The sequence below is a fragment of the Mercenaria mercenaria genome, chromosome 8 (assembly GCF_021730395.1).
Source record: "Mercenaria mercenaria strain notata chromosome 8, MADL_Memer_1, whole genome shotgun sequence".
NCBI classification, from domain to species: domain Eukaryota; kingdom Metazoa; phylum Mollusca; class Bivalvia; order Venerida; family Veneridae; genus Mercenaria; species Mercenaria mercenaria.
Genome location: NC_069368.1, coordinates 34,358,660 through 34,382,724, shown reverse-complemented (window position 1 = coordinate 34,382,724; position 24,065 = coordinate 34,358,660). Strand labels below are relative to the sequence as shown.

Below are 24,065 nucleotides of genomic sequence, written 5' to 3'. Positions count from 1 at the left end.
CGGGCAAGTTATTGAATTCAGCCATTTTGGGCATTTACTGAATTTAGCCTTTAGGGGGCACTTATTGAATTTAGCCTTTTGGGTCATTTATTGAATTTAGCCTTTAGGGGGCACTTATTGAATTCAGCCATTTTGGGCATTTACTGAATTTAGCCTTTAGGGGGCACTTATTGAATTTAGCCTTTTGGGTCATTTATTGAATTTAGCCTTTAGGGGGCACTTATTGAATTCAGCCATTTTGGGCATTTACTGAATTTAGCCTTTAGGGGGCACTTATTGAATTTAGCCTTTTGGGGTCATTTATTGAATTTAGCCGTTTGGGGGCATTTACTGAATTTAGCCTTTTGGGGGCATTTATTGAATTTAGCCTTTTGGGGGCATTTATTGAATTTAGCCTTTTGGAGGCATTTATTGAATTTAGCCTTTTGGGGCCTTAAACGTATTGCTGTAAGGTCGCCGTAAACAACAGTTCGGTGACTGGTATTTAACGTTAACCAAATGATGAGTGTGGGAACCACGCCAAGAAATATCCAGACCAAAGGCTACATGTAATACAAGCTTGACATTTATTGTAAATTTATTTGAATAAAATATACTAAAACATACAAAATGCTTGCTTTAATTTATAGTCGACTGGATGTGGAACAACAAAATATCCCAAGTGAAAGCATACTTCATAAAATGAATATGGTTCACAATCTATATTCGCAAAAGAAATAATTGAATATACCGTTATAGAGGGCTTGCTTTCAGTCGGATATTGTTGTTTGACGATTTGTTGACCTCGAATCTCCAAATCGTAGATGCTTTATATAAGCAACAAACATGCCTTTTTCTTCATTTTTAAAGACTTTTCACTGTAAATTTCATATTCCATATATAAAACGAACACAATTTTATCAAAAAATACAAAAATTTCTACTCTTCCATTAGAGGCAATGATGTCAAGTGACAATACAAATCTTGAAACATTGTGTAAGTAAACAAATACTGCACACAGATGATATTTCTTAAAATTGTAAAATTACTTGTTACATGCCATGATAAATAAGTAAATTCGTCGAGAATTGGAAAACGCTGAGCACAAATTCCATTATGCTTACCAACTACTCCGTATTGGCTTTGTTACTAGGGTAAATCTAAGGGTGGTCGTACCGACCCAAGGCCGGATGCCGAGGGCTAATGCGATTGCCAAAAAAGAATAATAAGGTAAACATGAAATTACTTTATTAATGGTAATATTATTATTCAGCTCCTTATTTCCCCCTACATTTGACCATAAAAATGCTTAAATCGCATATTGGCCCTGTTCTCCCGTGTTGGCCCTGATTTTCCTTCATACTGGCCCTGATTTGTTTCTTATTGGCTCAATTAAATTTGCTCAAGTAGCTTCATAAAATATGCCCAGTTTGCTTGATATTCTGTCCAGTATTGCATAGTTGAATAATAATACTTACTACAGATGCAGATATACTTGTTTGCAGTGTAAAAAATAGGCCAGTGTTCAATTTATCACCTTTAGATACATTTAAAAAATGAGGTAGCCTAGTTATTGCAGATATATAAATAATAAAATGCAGCACAAAAATCTAGCATATAATACTATGAACTTATGAAGGTATATTGTATTATGAATACATTGAAAATTTATAAAATAAGCGCAAATCTAGCATATAATATTATGAACTTATGAAGGCATATTATATTATGAATACATTGGAAATTTCATGAGAAAAAATGTTTACTACTTTACAATGATGATAGTTTGGCGATATAGGTGCACAACTTTCATTAATTTGCTAACCAGACCAAAGTATGCCAGGTTAGGAAAACACATGAAAATAACTACAGGATATCATATTTTACATTCTTTGTAAAATGAAATTCATTTTACCGCAGACAAGGTGAGATAATTAGAATTTCATGATCAAATTATCAGACAATTTGTCAAATGTTTCCGCGACTTCATATATAATCAAGTAGAGATTACAATAGCAAGATTATATTCGATAATCAGCCTCTTTCTGTTTTCTTTAATAGGCTAAGTAATAAAGTAAAAATAAATGATGGATCTATGTCTTGAATAAAAACCTGAGTATCCCGTTAAGAGTCATGAAAAACATATTCAACATAAAAGTAAAAATAATGCCAAATCATCAAAAAACAAACCAACAAACATTCATTCTTTCACCAATTCTCTATCAACTGTTCTTCTAAGATGAAACAACAGCAACGGTTATTGAGAATGATGAAAATCACATTAAAGGTATTCTTGACCCGTATTTCCATATAAGGTAGTAGATCAAATGTAGTAGCACTCTTTCCCGTCGTCTTTACGGAGCCACGTGACGTCAACTTTCCTTGTTTTAACGGAAATGTTCATGGATTTTTCATATTAGAACTGATTTTGTTTAATCTGTTATTCATATGTTTGATCAAATATCAGCTTCTCAGATATATAATTCTCATATTGTAAATGTTGTAATTTCGTCTTAAGATTTTTCACAGTATCAACACCTCTAATAATGTCGGCTGCTTTTTCGGCTATCATGATTGTTGGAGCGTTCGTGTTACCGGAAGTTAAACTAGGCATCACAGAAGCGTCTACTACTCGTAAACCTTGTATTCCCTTCACCCTTTAAAAATAATAATTTGAGATGAAATACAAAGTTACTAAAACATTATACCAGATCGCCGGTCACGAAGTCTTCAATGTTTACCGATGTTAAAATAAAATTGAATGAAGTTTATTCGCCCTATTTAACTGTGTCTTTTGTTTATTAAATGAAAGTTGTCCAGCAACATACAATACGAAAAGTACAATACGGAATTTCTGCCTGTTCATATATTCTTGTGGAATACAAGGCGTATTTTTGACAGAATCTATATAGGTATATAATAAAACTTCATATGTCACAGCTACTAAATGTTACGTTGTTTCTTTTGTTGATTTTAAGAGTCACATTGGTATAATTTAAGTCACATGGCGACTTTTCCAGCATTAATTTTGGGGAATCACTTCAGGCATGGGCGGGCATCTGGGAAGAGACACCGATACTCCATAAGCCATCTGGATGATTTCCATACAAGAAGAATTTTACACTCTAAGTAAGATTTTGAGCTCGCATTGGTGAGAGGCAAGTGACTCGTTGTTAATGGCCGTAACCAACCGACCAGGGAGGTCCTAATTGTGTTTGTACTTAATTATATGTATAATAAAATACACGTACAATTGGCATCATCTAAGATCTAATCAAATCAAACTGGTTATTCTTAAAATCAAAAACCTCGGGCTTTGTGGCAACAATTTTTATGCTACCTTTGGACACTTGAAAACAATTATCATCATTTACAAAATTTACTATTAACTTCACAATTTTCATCGTCAACTTATTCTACTTGTATTCTAAACAATAGTACATGATCAAATACTGAGTTAAGCCTATCACTGCTCTCTTTTAACGAAAGCAAGAGCTGTCGGAGAACAGCAATGATCGACTATTTAACCGCCTTGTCAATTGAATGAATGTAAACGTCGAAAAAAAAAGATCACAATTTTGTAAAAATTCAAAACAGAGTATAGAACCTGTACAGTCATGCATGTCAGCTCATCACTGCCGACAAGCGTATTTACCGCGTGTGGTTACTGAGCTACGAGCTGACAAACAAAACTGAACCAAAATGGACTCAGCCGAAAAAGAGGCATAACTTTGTAAATGTGCAAATAGAGCTATTGAATCTATACACTGAACGTCAGATCATCATAGTGAACAAGTGTGTAAATTTTCAATCCATTCTCTTTAATGGATATTGAGATACCAGCTTACATACAGAAACTTATTATGACCAAAAAGCAAAATAGAGCTATGTAACATGTGCAGTATAGGTCAGCTCATCACTGTTAATGAATGTGTGAAGTTTCAATCCATTCCCACAAGTAGTTACTGAGATACCAGCTTACATACAAAAATTTAACAAAATTAGGACGCCGACGTCGAGCACGGGTGACAGCTGCACCTATTCTTTAAATAGTCAAGCTAAAATGAGTTCTTAATTTGTCGGTTAACATTTCTTAAAAGATGTGTAAGTATGCCAGGAGAACACATCAAACCTAAGTAACTTACCTGAGTTGTGGATCAACCACTGTCTCGGGATCGTCAAGTTTTCCCATTTTACAAGTTGATGTAGGATGATACAAAGTTGTAGCAAAGAGCCTTATTGCACATTCAAGATAATCGTCTGAATGAAACTCAAACTGATTGCACTGTGGAATAATACGGCTCCGATCTTCTACGTCCACACCTATTTCTTTCATTGCTTTTGTGTCAAGTAAGCGCAGCATCTCTCGCATTCCTATAAGATAGAAACTTGGTATACTAGTACCGTCAACAGTAGATATGTGAGAACAATATTATCACAAGAATCAACAAATAAATCGCCGGTCTATCGTAAGTGCTATGGACCAGCCTATAGTTTGAAACTAAATTTTGCTGAGCAAAAGTCAATTACTTGTTATGACTATTTATGCCAGAAGTCATGCAATAAAACACTTATTTTACGTCTTGCTAGTCAAAGTTAAGTATTAACCCTCGATCCTTCGGGCCTCTGGCAATAGTTTCGACTTTAGACCAACAAGACATTATTCATATTAAGTCTTTATATGCATCGGGTAGACAAGCGCTTGTGCAAAGCCTCTGAATTATTCTTCGAATAACTGAATGAAATAAAACGAATTTAATTTAACGAATGTTGCGATAAATGTTTGTGCAAATTTCGAACGAACAACATGGGAAAGTACAATTCTCTTACAATCTGTCGGCCAAGAATCAATCAATCCCACAACACAAATGTATGTAACGATGTAACCATATAAGATTCTTTCACTGGTTGTAGGTGTAGACGGGAATTTCCTGTCTCGTGGGTAACTGTTTAGGCGGTAACGAGGCTTCAGCCGAGTTACCGCCTAAACAGTTACCCGAGAGCCGGATATTCCCATCTGCACCTATAACCAGTGACAGAATCTTTTTCTTGCATACCGATATCAAAATAATAAAAATAAAACCAATCGGACGGCTTTCTTTTTAGAACTATTTCTTATAGAGCGTATTTAAACAAAGCGCGGGAAAACAACGTCCGTAAACAGGAAAGACGCCATGCCGTTTCAAAGACAAATAACAATGCTTAGTTCCAGTTTTGTTTTATCAGTTGCAACGTAACATTATGAATTTTTGATAAAATAACGTGTTTTGAATCGAGAAATATAGTATCAGGAACAAAGAGGAACTGTCAAGGTATTGGATTTTTATTCCTTTTTTGAAATAATATATAAATAACTGTATACATCTTCTATGTATATGTAGATCGTAATACGTCATTTAAAGCACAAGAATCATCTTACACCCCGGAGTGTAAGATGGGTTTTTCCAGCACCGGTAAAAATACCGGAAATTCCCGTCTGGTATGCAAGAATGAGCCATGTAACCTAGTAAAAGGAGAGGTCAGACCTGACATCTGTGTATCCCTGCTAAGGTTACGGGTGATGGTGACAATATCTATGTACATCGAAAATCGCAATGTTGTGATAAAGACTTGTGTTAAAATAGAAATGTGGGTAGCAATGATAAATCTATGAATAAAATGTGCAATGTGCTACAATTGTTTTTGCCCTTCCAACCTTGACATTAAAATTTAATATAAGCAATGCAAACCGCAATATTGTGAATAAATTGTACAAACAGAAATTAGATATGGCATGGGCAAGAAAAAAAGACCCATTAGATTAGGCCCTTTGAACGCTCTTAACCTTAAAGATCAAACAAAGGTGACAATATTCTTGTATATATCTGTAATGACGGAATTTAAAACTTTAAGTAATCAGTCATTTGCTCTTAAAATTGGACTGTAATAGAAGATGTTATAAAATTTTAATGTATTTGCTCAATCTGACAAGAACTACTAGTTGTATTTATGAAAGGCTTTTCATGGAATTACACGCTCGTGTATCATTAAAGGTTCAGATTGCACCGCCCTATGAAAACGTATGCGGATGTCTGTAAATTACTTTTGCAGCATGTGTAAATGTTGAGTTCTGCTCAACCCGGGGCTAGATTGCGTGGACGGTAGCATACATTTCCACTACCGTCCATAAACAGATTCAATCAAACAGAGCTTGCAACATTTTCGACCTGTGGAGTATCCGCTGTTTCTATTTTGTTATACCTGTGCGTGACAGAGAAAGGATCTCGAACACACGAACTATCTGGAAATTAATTTGTATGTATGTTAAAATTAGACGTTATCATATTCTTTCAACAAAAAAAAACAAGATATTGTTACCTTTAATGAGCATTTTTATATCATTTGGATGTTGTAGATAATTAGGTTGAATTTCTGGGTATCCATGGGGGTCGGTTTTGTTAAGTCTGATTGTTCCCCGGCTTTTAGGATGTAGATCACTAACAATTACAGAAAATCCCAACTTTCCATTATTTTCTGCTTTTAAACGGCCAAAGTTGTCCCAGACCTGGAAGAAAGATACGTTTTTCTTTATATTGATTATACCCATTATATCAAACTTTTAATAGAACTGCTCTATCAAGTTTGCTTTTTATAAATGAAATTTTAAAAGAACTCTGTTTTCAATAAAAGCAGAATTCCATTACTAGTTAAAACATTGTAAACGGAATGAAGGAAACTGGTTCATTTAAAAGACCTTTAAACTGGAAAAGTTATTTGCTTAATAAGGAGCGTACCTCGTCTTTATAGGTAAATAAGTTTTTCAAATCATCAACGTCACTATTTTCTACCAGTGCCGGAGTGAAATGTAGCTGTGTGTCAGGTCGACCTGGTTTATTTCTTTTCATTTCTTCATCAAGTTGAAAAAATGCGATGTCGGTGATTGGTCCCGTGTTCCTCAGCCAGCCTGATCAACGTAAAGCATGGCTATGTTACAGACTAATCAACATAAGACATGACCATGTTATGTGGACTAACCAACACAATACATAACCATGTTCCAGACTTACTAACACAGTACCTGATCATGTTACAGACTAATCGACAAAATATATGACTATGTCACAGACCTATGGATACTATACATGACCACCGATATAAACAGCCTAATCAACATAATACATGACCATGTGATGGACTAATCAACACAATACATGACAATGACAATGTTACAAACTTAATAACACAATACATGATCATGTTACAGACTAATCAACATAATACGTGACTATATCACAGACCTACTAATGATAATACATGACAACCGCTAAACATCATGTGTATTATCTACATGTATATTGTATTTCTTGTGTACTTTTATGTAATTAAAGGTATATACTTGTTAAAAAATCAGCATTGCCATTCAGAACGCTAGAGCACCACCGAAGATGCGAAAATGACTGCAAGAGCTTGGCATAAGGCAGTATACAAAAAAGTGTGTAAGGGTTATGAGCTTTCTTACTTATTAACTGATGATAAAGAATTGTATAAAGTGTTAAAAAATATGATAGGAAAAGTGATCCTAAACATTTAACCTATAAATACTAACAAAGTGACAAAGGGCCACAATTCAGGCAACTGCAATAGACTGTAGTTATCCTTGACCTGTATACGCATCTAATGATAATAAACAAGTTTCAAACCTAAAGGTCTGATAATATTCAAGATAAATACACATAAACAAAACATTTAACCAAGAAGTACAAATTTTCTTGATTCAGACTAAATACGAGATATGGTTCTTGTCTTACTTACTCATATACCATTCGTGCGTTTGTCCTAATTTGATTTTATTTTGAGAGGCAAGATTCATTGTCACATTATGTTTAATCAAGTCAGAATAAGAAACATGAAAATTAAATATGTTTCTCTACGCATTTAATCTTGCTTAGGCAAGAGATTTTTCCAGGAAATGATGGTGATAATGCCTAATATAACAGTTATTTGGGACTACAATCACAAAACAAAATGTAAATTTCATCAATTTTACTTTCAAATTCAATATACACAAACTATAAAAAACAATGCGAGCTTTTTGATGTATCTATGAATGTCTTGTTCATCAAATTAATGTTTTAACGAATGGCTTATAATGGGCACGGCTCCAATTAATCTTTTAAATCGGGATACCGGGCAATACTTCAAAATCCCGTTTGGGCATCCCTTAAGCATAACAAATATATATAAAATCACTAATATAGTTCAGCAAATAGTAAGCAAATGTCATTTAACACATCCCATAAACAAACACAAATGTATTATAAAATCCACCAATAGTGTACAGCAAATAGTCAACAAATGTCATTCGTCACAAATTTTGGCAAACTCCAAACGAGTTCATACAAATCACACTGATGCTTTATGCGATAAGGCCCTGGGAAACAGGGGCATTATCACCGGCATCGGTTTAAAACGATTCGCCGGCCGCTTTCCTAGAAATAATTGTACCACGCTAAAACCAGCATAAGATGTTTCCGTCAGCACTGGGATATGTTACCAAGAGGAGCCGTACCATAAGGACTGTCGTCTGGACCATAAACGCCGTAGCATAAGGACTGTCGTCTGGACCATAAACACCGTAGCATAAGGACTGTCGTCTGGACCATAAATACTGGTGCACCTGAAATACATTAAAACTTGGGCAGCAACAACATAACATTAGCATTAATAAGCTGATTGTGAATAACAACTGAAATAGATCAATGTTACATCATAAGGTCTGATAGTAATTCATTTTTATAATGAAGCCCGAGGAGGGCGGGCGGGTTTTTTTTTAATTTTCCCTTGTACTTTTGCGGCTCTCAATCTGCGCGAGACCGCGAGAAAGAAAGTGACGTATAGGATTACAAGTGACGTCACAGGTACAGGGTGGCGGATAAGTTGTAGCCCAAATAACGGAGACTATCCTACAGAGATAGTCCTTATTATTTGGGACTACAATCACAAAACAAAATGTAAATTTCATCAATTTTACTTTCAAATTCAATATACACAAACTATAAAAAACAATGCGAGCTTTTTGATGTATCTATGAATGTCTTGTTCATCAAATTAATGTTTTAACGAATGGCTTATAATGGGCACGGCTCCAATTAATCTTTTAAATCGGGATACGGGGCAATACTTCAAAATCCCGTTTGGGCATCCCTTAAACATAACAAATATATATAAAATCACTAATATAGTTCAGCAAATAGTAAGCAAATGTCATTTAACACATCCCATAAACAAACACAAATGTATTATAAAATCCACCAATAGTGTACAGCAAATAGTCAACAAATGTCATTCGTCACAAATTTTGGCAAACTCCAAACGAGTTCATACAAATCACACTGATGCTTTATGCGATAAGGCCCTGGGAAACAGGGGCATTATCACCGGCATCGGTTTAAAACGATTCGCCGGCCGCCACAGGCCTCCTACTGAAGGCTGGGGAAAAGTCCCCAAGCTTAAGTAGGAGGCCACCGCCAATTTCAGATTGGCTAAGGCGAATCTCCCTACTGAGAAAAAAAAATGCCGTGCCCAGCCTTAAATTGTGTGTCTAGCAGTGGTGTTCCCTGCTTATACAGTTTCTAATGCTGATCAATTTGCTCAAAATAAATCATTGCCCGTGGACGACAAATGAACCATATCTGCATTAAACTCGCTTTGGAACTTCGTATTGAGATCGATATAAGAGTGTAAAACGTAATATTCCCCCGATTAAAGAACATGAATTTATGCGCTTGCAGTTAACACGCGTATTCCATTGCAGACAGAGTCCCAAACTGTGCACAGAGTTACCTTTCATAGAATCACCATCAGCCACTATTTAAAATCGGCAAAATTTAGTTATTTCAGTCTTTTAGATATGATTACAAGCATAATGAGGATTCAATGGCGAAATGAAAATATTTCGGAATAGCAAATTTATTACTGTGCTTGTCTTGTGAAATATAGATCTACGATATGTAATGTCTGAAGAAAGTCACCCACCGATTTACATTATCGATTCGTTTTTCGTCATTGGTGACGTCACAGCTTTATTACATCACTATCATAGTCAGGTACTGGTAATGGATAGCAGATAATCGGAAGAGCGTCTTCGGCTAATTCTTAGTGTATTAACGCAGCACTGTTTGTATATTTACCACGATTTAAAGTTAAATGGCGAAAATTGAAAACAAAACAGATCTTTAGAGATATCAATTCATATTATATTTTCTTGTGCTGGTTCCTTCATGAACACCCGGAATAAAGTTAGACGAACAAATCGATTACGCCTTCTGAACACCTGTGCTACGTTTATGCATGTAAATGTATTTAATAATTGTTTTTTTTTTACAGTTTTTAAAGCAGAATATGTCAACATAACGTTTCTGTTCACGAGATAAAAGTAATACCAAAAACAAACAAAATATTTTTTTTTTTTTTTTTTTTTTTTTGTACTGATAAGCTTATGATTTATATTCTCATGATTTAATTATTATTGATGACGCCTGTTTTCAGACGTTTTAGATGTAAATATCAGACTGAAATGAAATGAAAGTGATAATTGCGTCACGAGTACCAGGTTTCTCTGCCTTTCAACCCAAAATTCGGACCTTCAGGCTGTTTGCACGCAGGAAAGAATCCATTACGTATTATGAATGAACAAACCGCCCATTTTACTGTTGGTGCTGTCATATAAATGCTAGTACATTATGAGTAGATGTACTATTAACCAAATTATTGTCACTAAACCAAAGTTACTAACCATTAACGAGTTATTCGAATCTTAACGAATCAGAAACAAATATTTCATACACACAGACAGTATTAACTTATGAACTTTGACAGAAGAACGGGACTTTGAACGTAACTTTTAAAAGCTACAGATTTCCACCTTAACGGCCACTTCATTTTAATAACTTCTTCGGTCAAACCTAGTCCCGCAGCAGTTGTTACGGGATTTTTTTTTTTTTTTTTTTTATAACCGCAGAGAACTAGTTCCTAATACTGGTTTGTTATTAAAATAAATGAGCACTGGCCTTACAACCTCAGACTTTATTTTAAGTCCTCAACTAATGCCCTATTACATCTATCATCCACAAAATTACATTTCTGTTGGCCGAAATATACCCCCAAAGACAGTTTGCCAACAACACAGTTACAATGGCACCATTTGCAGAACAGTCATGTCTTTCATTATCGGGGTTGTGACCAAAGTACAAGGCCACTGAAAGGAACACCACTTCCAGTTGAAGTAACAAGCCGCCCCGAATTCAGCACCATCAGCAATTTCCGTATGAAAAATATTATATCAGTTTAACTGTATAACCATATTCGAGGTGAGATATATTCCATATTCACACGGGAAACAAACGCGCGTAAACGACCATTACGTCACTCAGACGTGTTGTGACGTTAGAAAGACGCACACGACATAAAGTTCCATCTTACTAATATATTTCCTGTTTTATAAATGTTATGAAAGTGTAAATGTTAAGTGTAAATAATTTGAATCGAGAAATATACTGTAAAGAACAAAGTGCGACTACAATTTTCATCCTGTTTTAAGCAAATAACTTAAAATTCATACACAATGTACAAGTAGACCGGCACATAAACAGTGAGTGATACGGATTATATCTCACTGACAGAATCCAGTATTCCATCGGTTAGCATAAAATATTATAGATAACTATATTTGCTCTGAATATGTTCTAACCATTTTAACATTTCATGAAAATTGGACCAAAATATGCAAGTATGCCTTCCTTTCAATGAACAACCGACCATGGTAGAATATTTGTAATAACCCCATCTTTGCGTCAAACAACCGTCTGATAAAAGTCCTACTAGACCTCATGACACTAATTATGAAAGTGAACCTAACCAAAATTGTAATTCGTGAAGGGTAACCGTGCTTTAACACAAAAATGACTGAAGTAACCCAAAGAGCTAAAAAAAAACTTTTGTTTGCAGAACCCTTTTGATCTTAATTGGTATCAATCCAAGACTCAAAAATACAAGAATTGTCGCTGTGACAGGACCAAGTGATTTTTCTCCGCTATTGGAATAACAAGTCCTTGCAAACCTGTTCATATCAACTGTTAACAGTCGAGCAGAATTTCATTATCGTAAGACTTATCTCTGATTGCAAAAATGAAATCACTCAGGTAGAATTTGCGATCTGTAATGATAAGTTAGCTACCAGATAAAGAATAAATTTAGAAACCTTTCCCAACATAGCACAATAAATACTTAGGCCCATTGCCAGACACTAAACAAAATATTGTTACCCACTTGAGAGCCTAGCAAGTAAAGATTCCCGAAAAAGGCGGGAAACAGCTTTAAATGCATATTTGATGTCTCGTTTCGGAAAAAAGAACTGAATTGCCAAGCCTAGAGACCTTGTCGGCTACTTTTCCCTTGTGTTTTGCTTCGTAAGTGTTCCTGGAACACTAATTATATACATGTAGTTCAATTTAAAGCCAAAACTGAAACCATCCAGTAAAATGTTTTATCCGTCTTATTAGGGTAAATAACCAACTGCTTAATTCTGTTTTATTGATTAGACCGTTTAAATCTTTGGGACTAGATATATTTCCTTTACAAGACAAACATACATGTGTATACGGACAGCTAAGTTTGAAGTATACAGTAACACTGTCTGAAATTGAAGTAAAAACATTACTTTTAAGTTTTAATTGTTTTAAACACAAGCATTGTGCGCAGCTGTTGTGGTATGTTCATGTACATGAGCCACTTGCAAAGTTCGTTACGTAGTCAGTCTTAACAAAAAATAAATGAAATTCTATAACGACGTTAATCGACATATTCTTACCAACCCAACCTGCTTCAAGATTCTTATACGCTTTGCACCGGACCATATTAGCTCTGTGTTTATATACATCTATATGTAATAACTAATAACCTCCTTTATATTTCATTGATGACATGCTAAACTAGATCTATAAAGGCATTGTTCCATGTTTCTGTAGACCTTATTTTTGTGACTTTAATTTTGGTCTAAACATGAGCTCGCCAGACAACCTGACTCTCGAACTGGCAGCAGATCTAATAAATTAGCTAAGTCTATTTAGATCCAATTTCTACCACAATCTTAATAGATTTACAGCCTCTGAGATTTTAAACCTAAATAAGTATGTACAATAAGAACTCCAGGGGCGGCAAATTCAATTGTCCGTATTGCCCAGGTTGTCCCAAAGCTTGTACGGAAAAGTGAAATTTGACCAGAATTAACTAGATTCTATATAACTATTGTACTGCAGTACGGACAAGTACAAAATAGCAATTGACAAAAACGGACAAGCAAGACAAAATCAGATTTCGCCGCCCCTGCAGAACATAAAAAAAATCGAGATCACCTTTATCAGAACCAATATTTTGACCAACATCACTCTTCCCATTGCCTTTGCCACACTTGGACCCCATCGGCTTTTCCATCATGTGCTGATTTGCCCTACGTAAGTACGTTTCTTCCAGTGTTGTCCGTGCCATCATTTCCACCATTCTCAAAGGCCGCTGCTCTGCAGGGATACACAAGTCAAGCTCTTTCGCCCTTTTTTCTAAACGTTGCCTCCGCTGCATAAATTTGTCTAAGGCCGCTTCTCTCCAGGGATACACAAGTCAAGCTCTTTCGCCTTTTTTTATAAACGTTGCCTCCGTTGCATAAATGTCTAACTGGATGTCTAACTGGTACGATGTAGACCTTTATCAGTTCAAATTGTAGATGTAGATCTAATAAAATAAACATGTAATCTGTCCAAAAAAAACCATTTCCAATTCCATTTTTTTTATTTTCCCTTGTACTTTTGCGGCTCTCAATCTGCGCGAGACCGCGAGAAAGAAAGTGACGTATAGGATTACAAGTGACGTCACAGGTACAGGGTGGCGGATAAGTTGTAGCCCAAATAACGGAGACTATCCTACAGAGATAGTCCTTAGTAAAGTAAGTAGTCTGGACAAATTTTATTCAAAATCATCTTCAAGAGGCCAAATTAATCCAAGCAAGAAGGCACTTCCTAAATACCTAAATGGCACATTTATATACACAACTAGACTTCATACAAATAACTCCTGAAGTTTCATTGAAATCCAGAAAGGAATTTTTTTTAGAAGAAGTGCATACAAGAATCTCTACATATGGACCTTATGTATACTAATCAAACGGCTATAAAAACATTTAGAATTCATTGAACCGTAAAACCAAGAATATAATTGTGCGCAACAAGGCTTGGTATTGATCATTCCTATGAAGTCGCAATCAAAACCCACCAACGGTATAAAAGAATGTGTCCGGATGAAGTGTATTCAAAAATACTTCTAAGGTGTGTGTTTAAAAATACTTCTTAGGTGCCGTAACTCCGTAAAAATAATCAGAACATGACATGCCATCGACATGCACAGATAGGTATCATACTTAGTACTCCTGTGAAGTTGGAATTGAGCCAGATATTTTCGAAGAAGAGTTGACAAGCTTTATGCGGACGCATGAACAGACAGACGGCTACACTGACATATGGTCAGACTGACGGCAAGAACAATATGTGTCCAATGAGAAAGGCAAAAATAACGAATGATATTAGTTGTTACACGTTTATCCATGTGTATTAGCACTGCAGTCGCAAAAAGTTATAGTTATCCGGTGTAACATTGAATACTGACTGATCAAAATTTAATGTTGAAATGTTGGCGGGGTCAATTCTCAACGTTGAAAAGGACCTTTTGATCAAAATTCAATGTTAAAATGTTGACGAGGTCAATTCTCAATAGACCCATGGGGACTATTTTTAACGGGGTCAGTACTTAAGGTATTGGACCCCTAATAGTAATGTTTTAAAAATGGCATTTGCTTGGTATATTCTTAAAGTTGACCATGTTTCACACTGTGTTGCAAATTTTAAACAACTTTCACCGTGCCGTTTTTTGTAAATTTTGTATAATATATGGTATTTCCTCACGCTCAAGAAGAGACAAAATTCAATGTGATGGCCACTATCTAAAACGCTTGCAGAGAATTCATTACAACATTAATTTTGATAAAAGAAACATCAAACTATTGTTAAACAATTAGAAAACACAAAATAAAACTTTCAAAACTCATTTTTGTCTAGGGTGCTTCAGGTAAACAGATTTAATGAGACAGAATTCTAACTCAAACATTGAAAAATTAAGGTCGAATCCGGTGGGTCTGTTCTGAATTTTGCTCACTTCATTCAAAAATAACCTTGGGGCAATAGTAAAACCTACCTGCATTTCTTCCACAACATGTAATCTAACGAATGAAGGCAAAATAGAGAACTTTTACCGCACGTAACTCAGTATTTTTAAAGATTTCTAACTCTACCCCTCCTGATTCAGAGGTAAATTCACATTAAACGGCAAAAAATCGCTTATAAAATGAAAATTTTCCACTTTTGTACAATTCATCCATAATTAGTCTTGAAAGAAGTAAAAACTTACTAGAAGAAAAGGAAAACATGGAAAAAAAAATTTGGTCCCAGTGGGGTTTGAACCTACGCCCCCCTGAAAATTGCAGTCAAAGTAGGTTTATGGTAGGAATTGAATACTCTTCAAAAAGGAGATACTCTATTACGGGTCCAATACCTTAATGTTACACTGGCAGTCAAAGAACAATAAGTCACAGCTTGTAACAAGAATGATGTCAACACAGTATGAAACATGTTGCCTGAACATGAATGACAGAATAAAACCTGATTTAACATAGGCCAAACGGGACCAACTGGATCCAATATGACATGAAATTCCCAATAATATACTCATTGAAACTTGAATGGAACTGTAGAAGATAACTACTAGTTCAGATGTAGCTGAAATACTGCTACATCAGCTAAAATAACAATCAGACATGAAAGTCCCATAGACCTTTGCATATCCATTTTATTTTGATGACATACACCGCATTTCATTTGAAATGAATGGAAGATGTAGGAGTTAAGTACTGATGGTATATAATGTAGTTGTTGAAGAGGCATAACTAAAATGATAATAACCCTACAATATGCGCATGTCCGCCTTATATCGATGTATACAAAGTTCCGTTTGAATTGGACGGAAATCTTAGGAATCCTACAATTGAGTACACAATGTATATATGTGACTGTCTATATAGCTATGTCAAAAAAAAGGAATAACTGAAATATTAATAGGTGAATATGAACGTCCTTACAACATGCACATGTCCACTTCATGCTGATGGCGTATACCAATGATGAAAAATGCTGGAGGAGTTAAGTACACAAGAAAGTGTAACGGACGAATAGACGGACGGAATTACAGACAGCTGGACAGGAGGACATTTCAAGCAATGTTTGTCTCAAGAGTCTTTTGCACCAGGGACATAAAAAAACACAACTAGAAAAGCACCTGCTGCATGTATGGTTGCAAGTTTAACTTATTGGACCACTAAGACTTACCTTTACCATTCCATAGATAGTTTAGAAGGTTGGATGGACTAATTATTGCAGATTTTGATATGAGGTCTGTAGTGTTTGTAGTACATGAAAAACCAGCGAATAAATGATCTTGCAAATTCAATCCAACTGGCAAGTCAGCCACTAAATCGATCTGTTGAAATAAAAATATAATGTTTTCTTTTCAACATACTTTAAACTCTGTTTTACAAAGATAATCTTTTTATTTGCAAAAGTTCAATTTTAGTTTCATGTTTGACATTTGACTTTCATAGGGTTTATGCGACAGTTTAATGTCAGGAGACTACAGTAACACAATGAATATCATTTCACACTTGCATTTATTATTATAATCATCAAAAACCAATCATAATTCTCAACATCTGAGTACTGCCAGTTCTCGCTTATAAAGATAAATGTTACTTTGTAATTTAGAAACTTTCATCTATTAGCAATTTTTTTTTTTTAAATGACTTACTCCAATATCATCTAAATGAGCTTTTGGGCCTATTCCAGACAGCATCAAAATCTGTGGAGACATCACCGTACCGGCTGACAGTATCACCTCTTTCCTCGCCTTCACTGTCATTGTCTGGTTGTCTTTTTTCACAGAAACACCCATTGCCTTTTTGTTTTCAGTCAGAACCTGAAATCATAAAATATCTGGCAATAAATTTAAAAAGGTATTTTTTTATGTTTTATATTTGATAAAAATACCGATAGCGGGATGTTGGAAACTGAAAGACAGGAGCGAAGAACCTCCCATTGTTTAATGATAATCCTGCCCTATAATCCTATACCAGGTGTAGAACACTGACAAAATGAAGAGTGAAGATTCTTCAACTGTTTCATGATATTACTGTCCTATAATCTTACACCAGGTGGCCGTGGCTAACGACGAGTTATGAAGATCCATAAACTGTAACTGTTTCATGATAAGACTGTACTATATCTATTACGAGGAGGCCGTAGGTAACGCCGACCTGTCAAGGCTCTCCAACTGTTTCATGGAAATACAGTGCTATAATTTTAGACCAGAAAGCCGTAGCTAACGACGAGTTGTGAAGACTCTCTGACTCATGAAAACACTGTCCTATAACCAGTTACACGAATTCTGTAGCTGCAACGACTTATAAGATTCTCCAATTGTTTCATGATAACACTGTCATATAATTTTATTCCGGGATGCCGTATCTGACATCGAGTTGTGAAGATACTTAAACTGTTTCATGATAATAATGTCCTTCAACCTTATATCAGGATGCCGTATATCTGACTTAAATCCTTACTTACTATCATAATCCGACATTAAATATATTTACCTTATGAACATGAGAATTAATAGAAATGTGTAGGTTTTTTCTGTCCATCACAGGTCGTAGGTAACTTCTTGACGTGCTGGCACGAAGTCCATTAGCTGTTACAGTTCCTTGCACGTGACAAATACCTACAATTTGCATGTCACATCAAAAACGTGAAATTGAAATATATAATTTACAACATTTAAAAAATCATTCAATAAACAGATAATTTATAGATTTGAATTGTTTATTAGTATATAGAGGATAATTGTTGGTTTCGGTGTAATATCACGTTATAATTTCACCGAGTGGGCACCAGAAGTGATATTTTCACGAGTGGCGCAGCCACGAGTGAAAATAACAACCTTTGGTGTTCACGAGTGAAATTACCGTGATATTACATCGATACCAACAATTTTTCTGTTTATTTTATGTCTAAAACTCTACCTTTGTTGTGTTTATTTCAATAAAATGTCGAAATTTGCGGGAAATTTTATCAGGAAGCATCGCAAAGATGACGTCATTTTAACGACGTCATCGTCATATTGTTTCCGGCTTTCAGTACGCTCGGTAAACTTTTTAACATTAATCCGGGTATCAGATTTGATAATTTTCACTGAGTGGCCAGTGAGTTTATCAGGATATAATTCACCGTTATATTTCGATAAACCACCGAAAAACATAAAATAAAATGGAATATTTTTCCGTAACGCAATTTTTGGCAGTAAAATTTATCTAAAATTGTGTGGAAAAGAAAAGATTTGACATTGCTATTCCCAGGGCCGTGATAATTAAGAAATAATATATTCCAAACAGTGATTTGTTGCTGAATAAAATCATTGTTTTGAGTTCAGATGCGAATGAATTTTCACGAGGACGCTGCCCGTGTGATATAAAAATACGCAAATGTATGATAAGCAGTGATTTTACTCAACAGCAATTCACTGTTTGAGATATTTTTTTTCCGATTCTTATACAATCTCAAGGATTATTATCTACACCCTTGACGACATCCATCAAATAAGTGTCTGTGATTGTGGTGTTCTTTCCAGCGCGCAGCTGTGACGGTTGACGTCAGACATCTTGAAAATTGACTTAAAAAGTGATCAGTGCAGTGACTGGTTTTTAGTAATCACGTGCATACGTTTTATTTAGGTTCATTTATAGGATTCATATAGGACAATTATTGACTTGTTTCCCTTGGACTAAAAAAGAAAGTTTCGGAACTATGGAACGCCATACGTGTCATAAGGACAACGCACAACTAAAAACAACAAAATATCATTGGCAGATTATTTAATTTCGCTCTATGACACTATGACATAATAAATGTGACGTACTCACGATAATTTTGTTGTATAATAACACACAATTTCAGTCCTCTTTGTTTAATAGTGAAATAAATCGGGTCGTGTTAGAATTTCACTGGTAATCATGTAGGTATTGCACAATGAAACATAAGATATTGTAACATTAGTAACTGTTATACCTATCATTTCTGCACCATTACAATCCACAGTTTTGTATCCAATCTCCTCTCCAGCTTTCGATATTGTGCCAGACAATGACGTAATCTTATTCGCAGTCACTGGCAATGGTCCTCCCGAATTATGATATGCTGTATTATACAATATAAGATTTATAAAGCCTTTTTTGTCTAAAATTTAGTATTTAGTGCTAACCTTCCAAATTCTGAAAATATTTAGTAATTGCATTAAACAGAAAGTAAATAATCAACTTACTTATAATTGCTGAAGTATTTATAATTTTCTTAGTCAATGGAACAGTTACACCTGTGACCGGAAATGACGTCATTACTCACTAATCGATTTACTGTAACACACAGGAGGAACAGAAAACTTTATAAAGTTAATTGAAGCTTTTCTCAAAACCCAAGCACATGGCCGTAGCGATTGTTGAGGTGACCGAGACACATGCCTTGGTCAGTTTTTCTGCCTTAAATGCATTGTTTTCTCTTTCTAAAAAAAAACACAAACTTTAACAGTATTTTATGCTATGAAACAACATACCGGAATGCATGGTTTAATGTCCTATTCTATTTTTTTCTTGGGAAAGCTCCATTCAATGCTTTCTCCCGCTGGCGCAAATCGCCCGTTATTCTAATTACTCTAAAAGCCACAAAACAATACTACCCTTTCGCATTTGCTTCGGTCAACTTAGCCTTTCGCTACGACATTGGGACTAAGCATGCAAGTTTGACTGGTCATAAGAATGATGCTCATTTTGAAATCCTATTTTTCTATCCTCTTTTCCACACATAAAACGTACGACGACTCTAAAGTCTTGTAGATCAATTAGTCCCATTCAATATAATGTTCTTCTCTAAATAGGATATCTTAACATACGACGTAGCTATACTTGTCAAATAGGATAATTTAGAAATAAAGTGGTAACAGACAAAACGAGTATTTCAAGACACGGAATCGTTCATATTTGTCAGAAGATATACACTTACGTGAATCTTTTAAATCGTCTATTAGAATGTTTTCTGACTTCAGAAAGTATGGAAGTACGTCATTATACGACCATCCGTAACATCCCTCTTCGGCCCATTCATCAAAGTCGTACTTACTTCCGCGTACATATACCATAGCATTCAAGTTGCTTGATCCCCCTAAACACTTCCCTCTTGGCCAGTAGATTTTCTATATATATAACCGTAAAAACTCGAAATAAGTTCGGAATTTGAGCAAAAGTAAATTGATCAATCTAATTTGTATGATGGCTTAATTTTGTTGTGACATCCTGGTGCGTGTACCAACGCACAATAACAAGAGTTAGGAAGTTGCCAACGCGACATAGCGAAATGTCCTAAACACAATTGTGGAAAAGCAAGAAGAAATCACGTTAATTTTTTATTGTTGAAAAAGAAACGATCCGTAACCCGAATATATATCATGTCGTTTCAGTGTGTGCAAAAAGCTAACCGTTTAAAAAAGGTACATCGTTTTTAAGTCCGGCAGACTGAAAATCCACGTAATTAAATATCTGAGGAGATCCGGGGCATTGTTGAAAAGTTGTTGCCCTGTGCTAGGTTCAAGTCCTGTTTCGACAGCCCCTTGTTATACGACACCAGGTTTAAAAAAAAGATAACTGAAGTATATTTATATGCCTTTCGATGAACATGTTTAAGGTTGGTGGCTTTAAACGCATGTAATAAACATGTACAAACTGTGTTTACTTTTCTTTTCTGAGCATGTTCTTAGAATACATACCTCTTCTTTATAACCTAACATGGTATTTTCCTGTTTTACAGTATAGAAATCCCAGTCGTGTTTTGTGTGTTGAGTTATTGAACTAAAGAATGGAGTTGATAAAATCATATCGCCCATATCGTCACCACCAGCCTCTAGGAGAAGCACGGAGTGTCCTGGGTCTTCAGACAGCCTTGAAGCGAGCACCGACCCAGCTGAACCCGCACCAACTGCAAGAGTGAAGGTATAAAGGCCAGATGAAGTTGTTGACTCAGCAAAACATTTTAATCTTAACCTGTACATCAGATACGGATTTAGAGACATGTATATCATATAGAAAAGAACGCTGAATCCAAGAATTAATAATTCAAAGATCCCTCGCTTCTGATTAAATTGATAAATATTTGTTTATTTGTTTGTTTGTTTTTTTGGGTTCCATGACGGTTTTCGACAGTATTTCTTTTATGTAACGACGGGTCGTCAACCTAACCAATGTGCCTGGATTCTGAACCAGTACAAATCTGTTCTTGTGAGTAACTGCCAACTTTTCCACATGAATCAGAGGTAGAGGACGAATGCTTTCAGACACCATGTCTTTTACCAAATTGTCACAGAGAACATGCGCCTCGCACTGGGATCGAACTCACGACCTCGCGATCTGTAGATCTGCGCTCTCCCTATTGAACTAAGCGGGCGGGACTTGCTACATATTCAGCAAGCAATGCACATGCAGAATATATCTTGGAAAATGTCATACAGAAATTGCGCTTACTACCAATACGTCACTTCGTTAAAGCCAAACAGGATACAAACTTTATAACATATATATATAAACGTGATTGCGTATCTGCCTAAATAAACATATAACTAATCTGTAAAGCGGTATCCACCTTTTTATTTGACTTTGATCTTTGACATAGTTAAAGGTCATTTATACATGTATTTCATCCTAAAGTTAAAACAGTTCAAAAACAAGAAGCTGCGTTCAATAAACGCTTGATGCCCCCGGTGGCATCCTTGTCGATACAAAGCGACCTAAGTCCAAAACGAGGTCAAGTTCAAGGTCAAACTGAGGTCAGGTGATGTGTGAAGATGAGGAATGGTCACAGGTTACATCTGCATTAGTATCAAGTCATTCTAGTAAGGGGTATTGATGCTGGACGAAACGGTCCCATTTCGTTAACCAAGAGATGGCCCATATAAAGCAACCTAAGTCCAAAATGAGGTCAAGGTCAAGGTCAAACTGAGGTCAGGTGATGTGTGAAGATGAGGAATGGTCACAGGTTACATCTGCATTAGTATCAAGTCATTCTAGTAAGGGGTATTGATGCTAGACGAAACGGTCCCATTTCGTTAACCAAGAGATGGCCCATATAAAGCAACCTTAGTCCAAAATAAGGTCAAGGTCAAGGTCAAACTGAGGTCAGGTGATGTGTGAAGATGAGGAATGGTCACAGGTTACATCTGCATTAGTATCAAGTCATTCTCGTAAGGGGTATTGATGCTAGACGAAACGGCCCCATTTGGTTAACCTCGTACGGACTGACGGACGAACGAACGAACGAACGGACGGACGGACAGGACAATCACTATATGCCTCCCGCATCAGTAGATGCCGGGGGCATAACTATTAAATAAAGGAAATTTGTTTGTTTCAATGCAAGGTTGAAATATCTTTCACGAGTGAACACTAGATGCAAAATTTTCACGAGTGACATAGCCACGAGTAAAAATGTAAAATATGATGTTCATGATTGAAAGATATCTTGATCTTATACGTAAAACAAACAGTTTTTCTTGTTATTTAATGTTTTAACTAAATTTACCCGTTTTAGTGTTTCTTACCAATGAAAAATGTATTTTATATTTTTCACTGTGAAAATTTTCACCAGATATATTTCACTTTTATATTTCGAAACTCACTGAAAAACATCTATCAAACCTTCATGTTGTAAGTTCATGCATATTTAATTTAATTAAACATATATTTTATATAATATCACTGAAGAACTTTTCAACCAAATTAATTGCATTCGCAAAAGCATACACTATGCATACTTTATCACACAACTCTTTATATAATTTTAATGCCGGTCTTTAGTTTGTGGTATATAACCGGTCTTTATTCAACTCGTATTTAAGTGTAATATTTTTTTAAAAAGGACTAATTTCTGATATCACCATGTATATAGGACTTGTTCAATGGCTCCCTGTCCTTCAGGCATCTGACCGGTATGTCATTCAATGTGTATAATATCAACTATTCTAATACACGTGTTTCTGTCGCCAAAATGACGTCAATGTTTTGTTTTTTTTTTGTTGCGGCCAAGAACATAACTATATTTTATCTTCTGCTTTAAATAAAGGCCATATAAGAATCGAAATAACGTATAGCAAATCGTGTTTTACTTTAATTAACACACTCAAAATCGGTTGAATGTCGCCAGAATAATTCACTCGGGCTACGCCCTCGTGAAATTATTCCGCGAACGTATATACTCTTTTTCGTGTATTAATACCGTTAAAACCATATTTTTCTATATTTTTCTTATAATAAATATAAGTTTTTATAAACTCACCGATGATATAGTCATATTCCTCGAGTATATTTTCGACCACCGTAGTTCCTTTTCGCCATGAGATAACAAATGTCATCGCTACAGCAAGTAAGCCAACCAAAAACATATTCATATTACGTCCCATCCTTGCGACCTGAAAAATGCTGCCACGTTTATTCAATCATGAAAAAGATGCTGAGTAGGAGCAGCTGATGTGTGTGACCTTTACTTTAACCACAGGTGCCCGTCCAGTCTTGGTGCCCATATGGGTGCCGCCCCCTCAAAAAAAAAAAAAAATTAAAAACACTGTTTTAAGCCTAAAACGAAAAAAAAAATTTTTTGAATTTTTTTTTTTCCCTATATATACTCTAATATGGAAAAGGTGCATGTGTTGCCGTAACGCTATGGAGGTTTACTAGGACACGCTGTGGAACAACCAAAATGTCCAGTTCAGTACCAATGCAAGCTACCCTGCTGCAATTTACATATCATGCATTTATAACATAGTAAACAATCCTATTCTACCTAGTAAACAGCCTTAAATAACTTACA

At 35.5% G+C, this 24,065-nt stretch overlaps 1 protein-coding gene across 1 annotated transcript; it reads right to left on the bottom strand.

Annotated features, from left to right (window-relative positions):
- Positions 1-576: 576 nt before the first annotated feature.
- LOC123566605 (alcohol dehydrogenase [acceptor]-like) lies at positions 577-23,664 on the bottom strand. The gene is made up of 11 exons (XM_053549713.1): positions 23,535-23,664; positions 20,977-21,185; positions 20,217-20,406; positions 19,230-19,358; positions 17,762-17,886; positions 16,918-17,085; positions 16,443-16,593; positions 6,753-6,922; positions 6,337-6,523; positions 4,125-4,353; positions 577-2,636 (listed from the first exon to the last, which is right to left on the bottom strand). The coding sequence occupies exons 1-11, from the start codon at positions 23,656-23,658 to the stop codon at positions 2,420-2,422; spliced, it is 1,899 nt and encodes a 632-aa protein (XP_053405688.1). The 5' UTR covers positions 23,659-23,664; the 3' UTR covers positions 577-2,419.
- Positions 23,665-24,065: the final 401 nt, after the last annotated feature.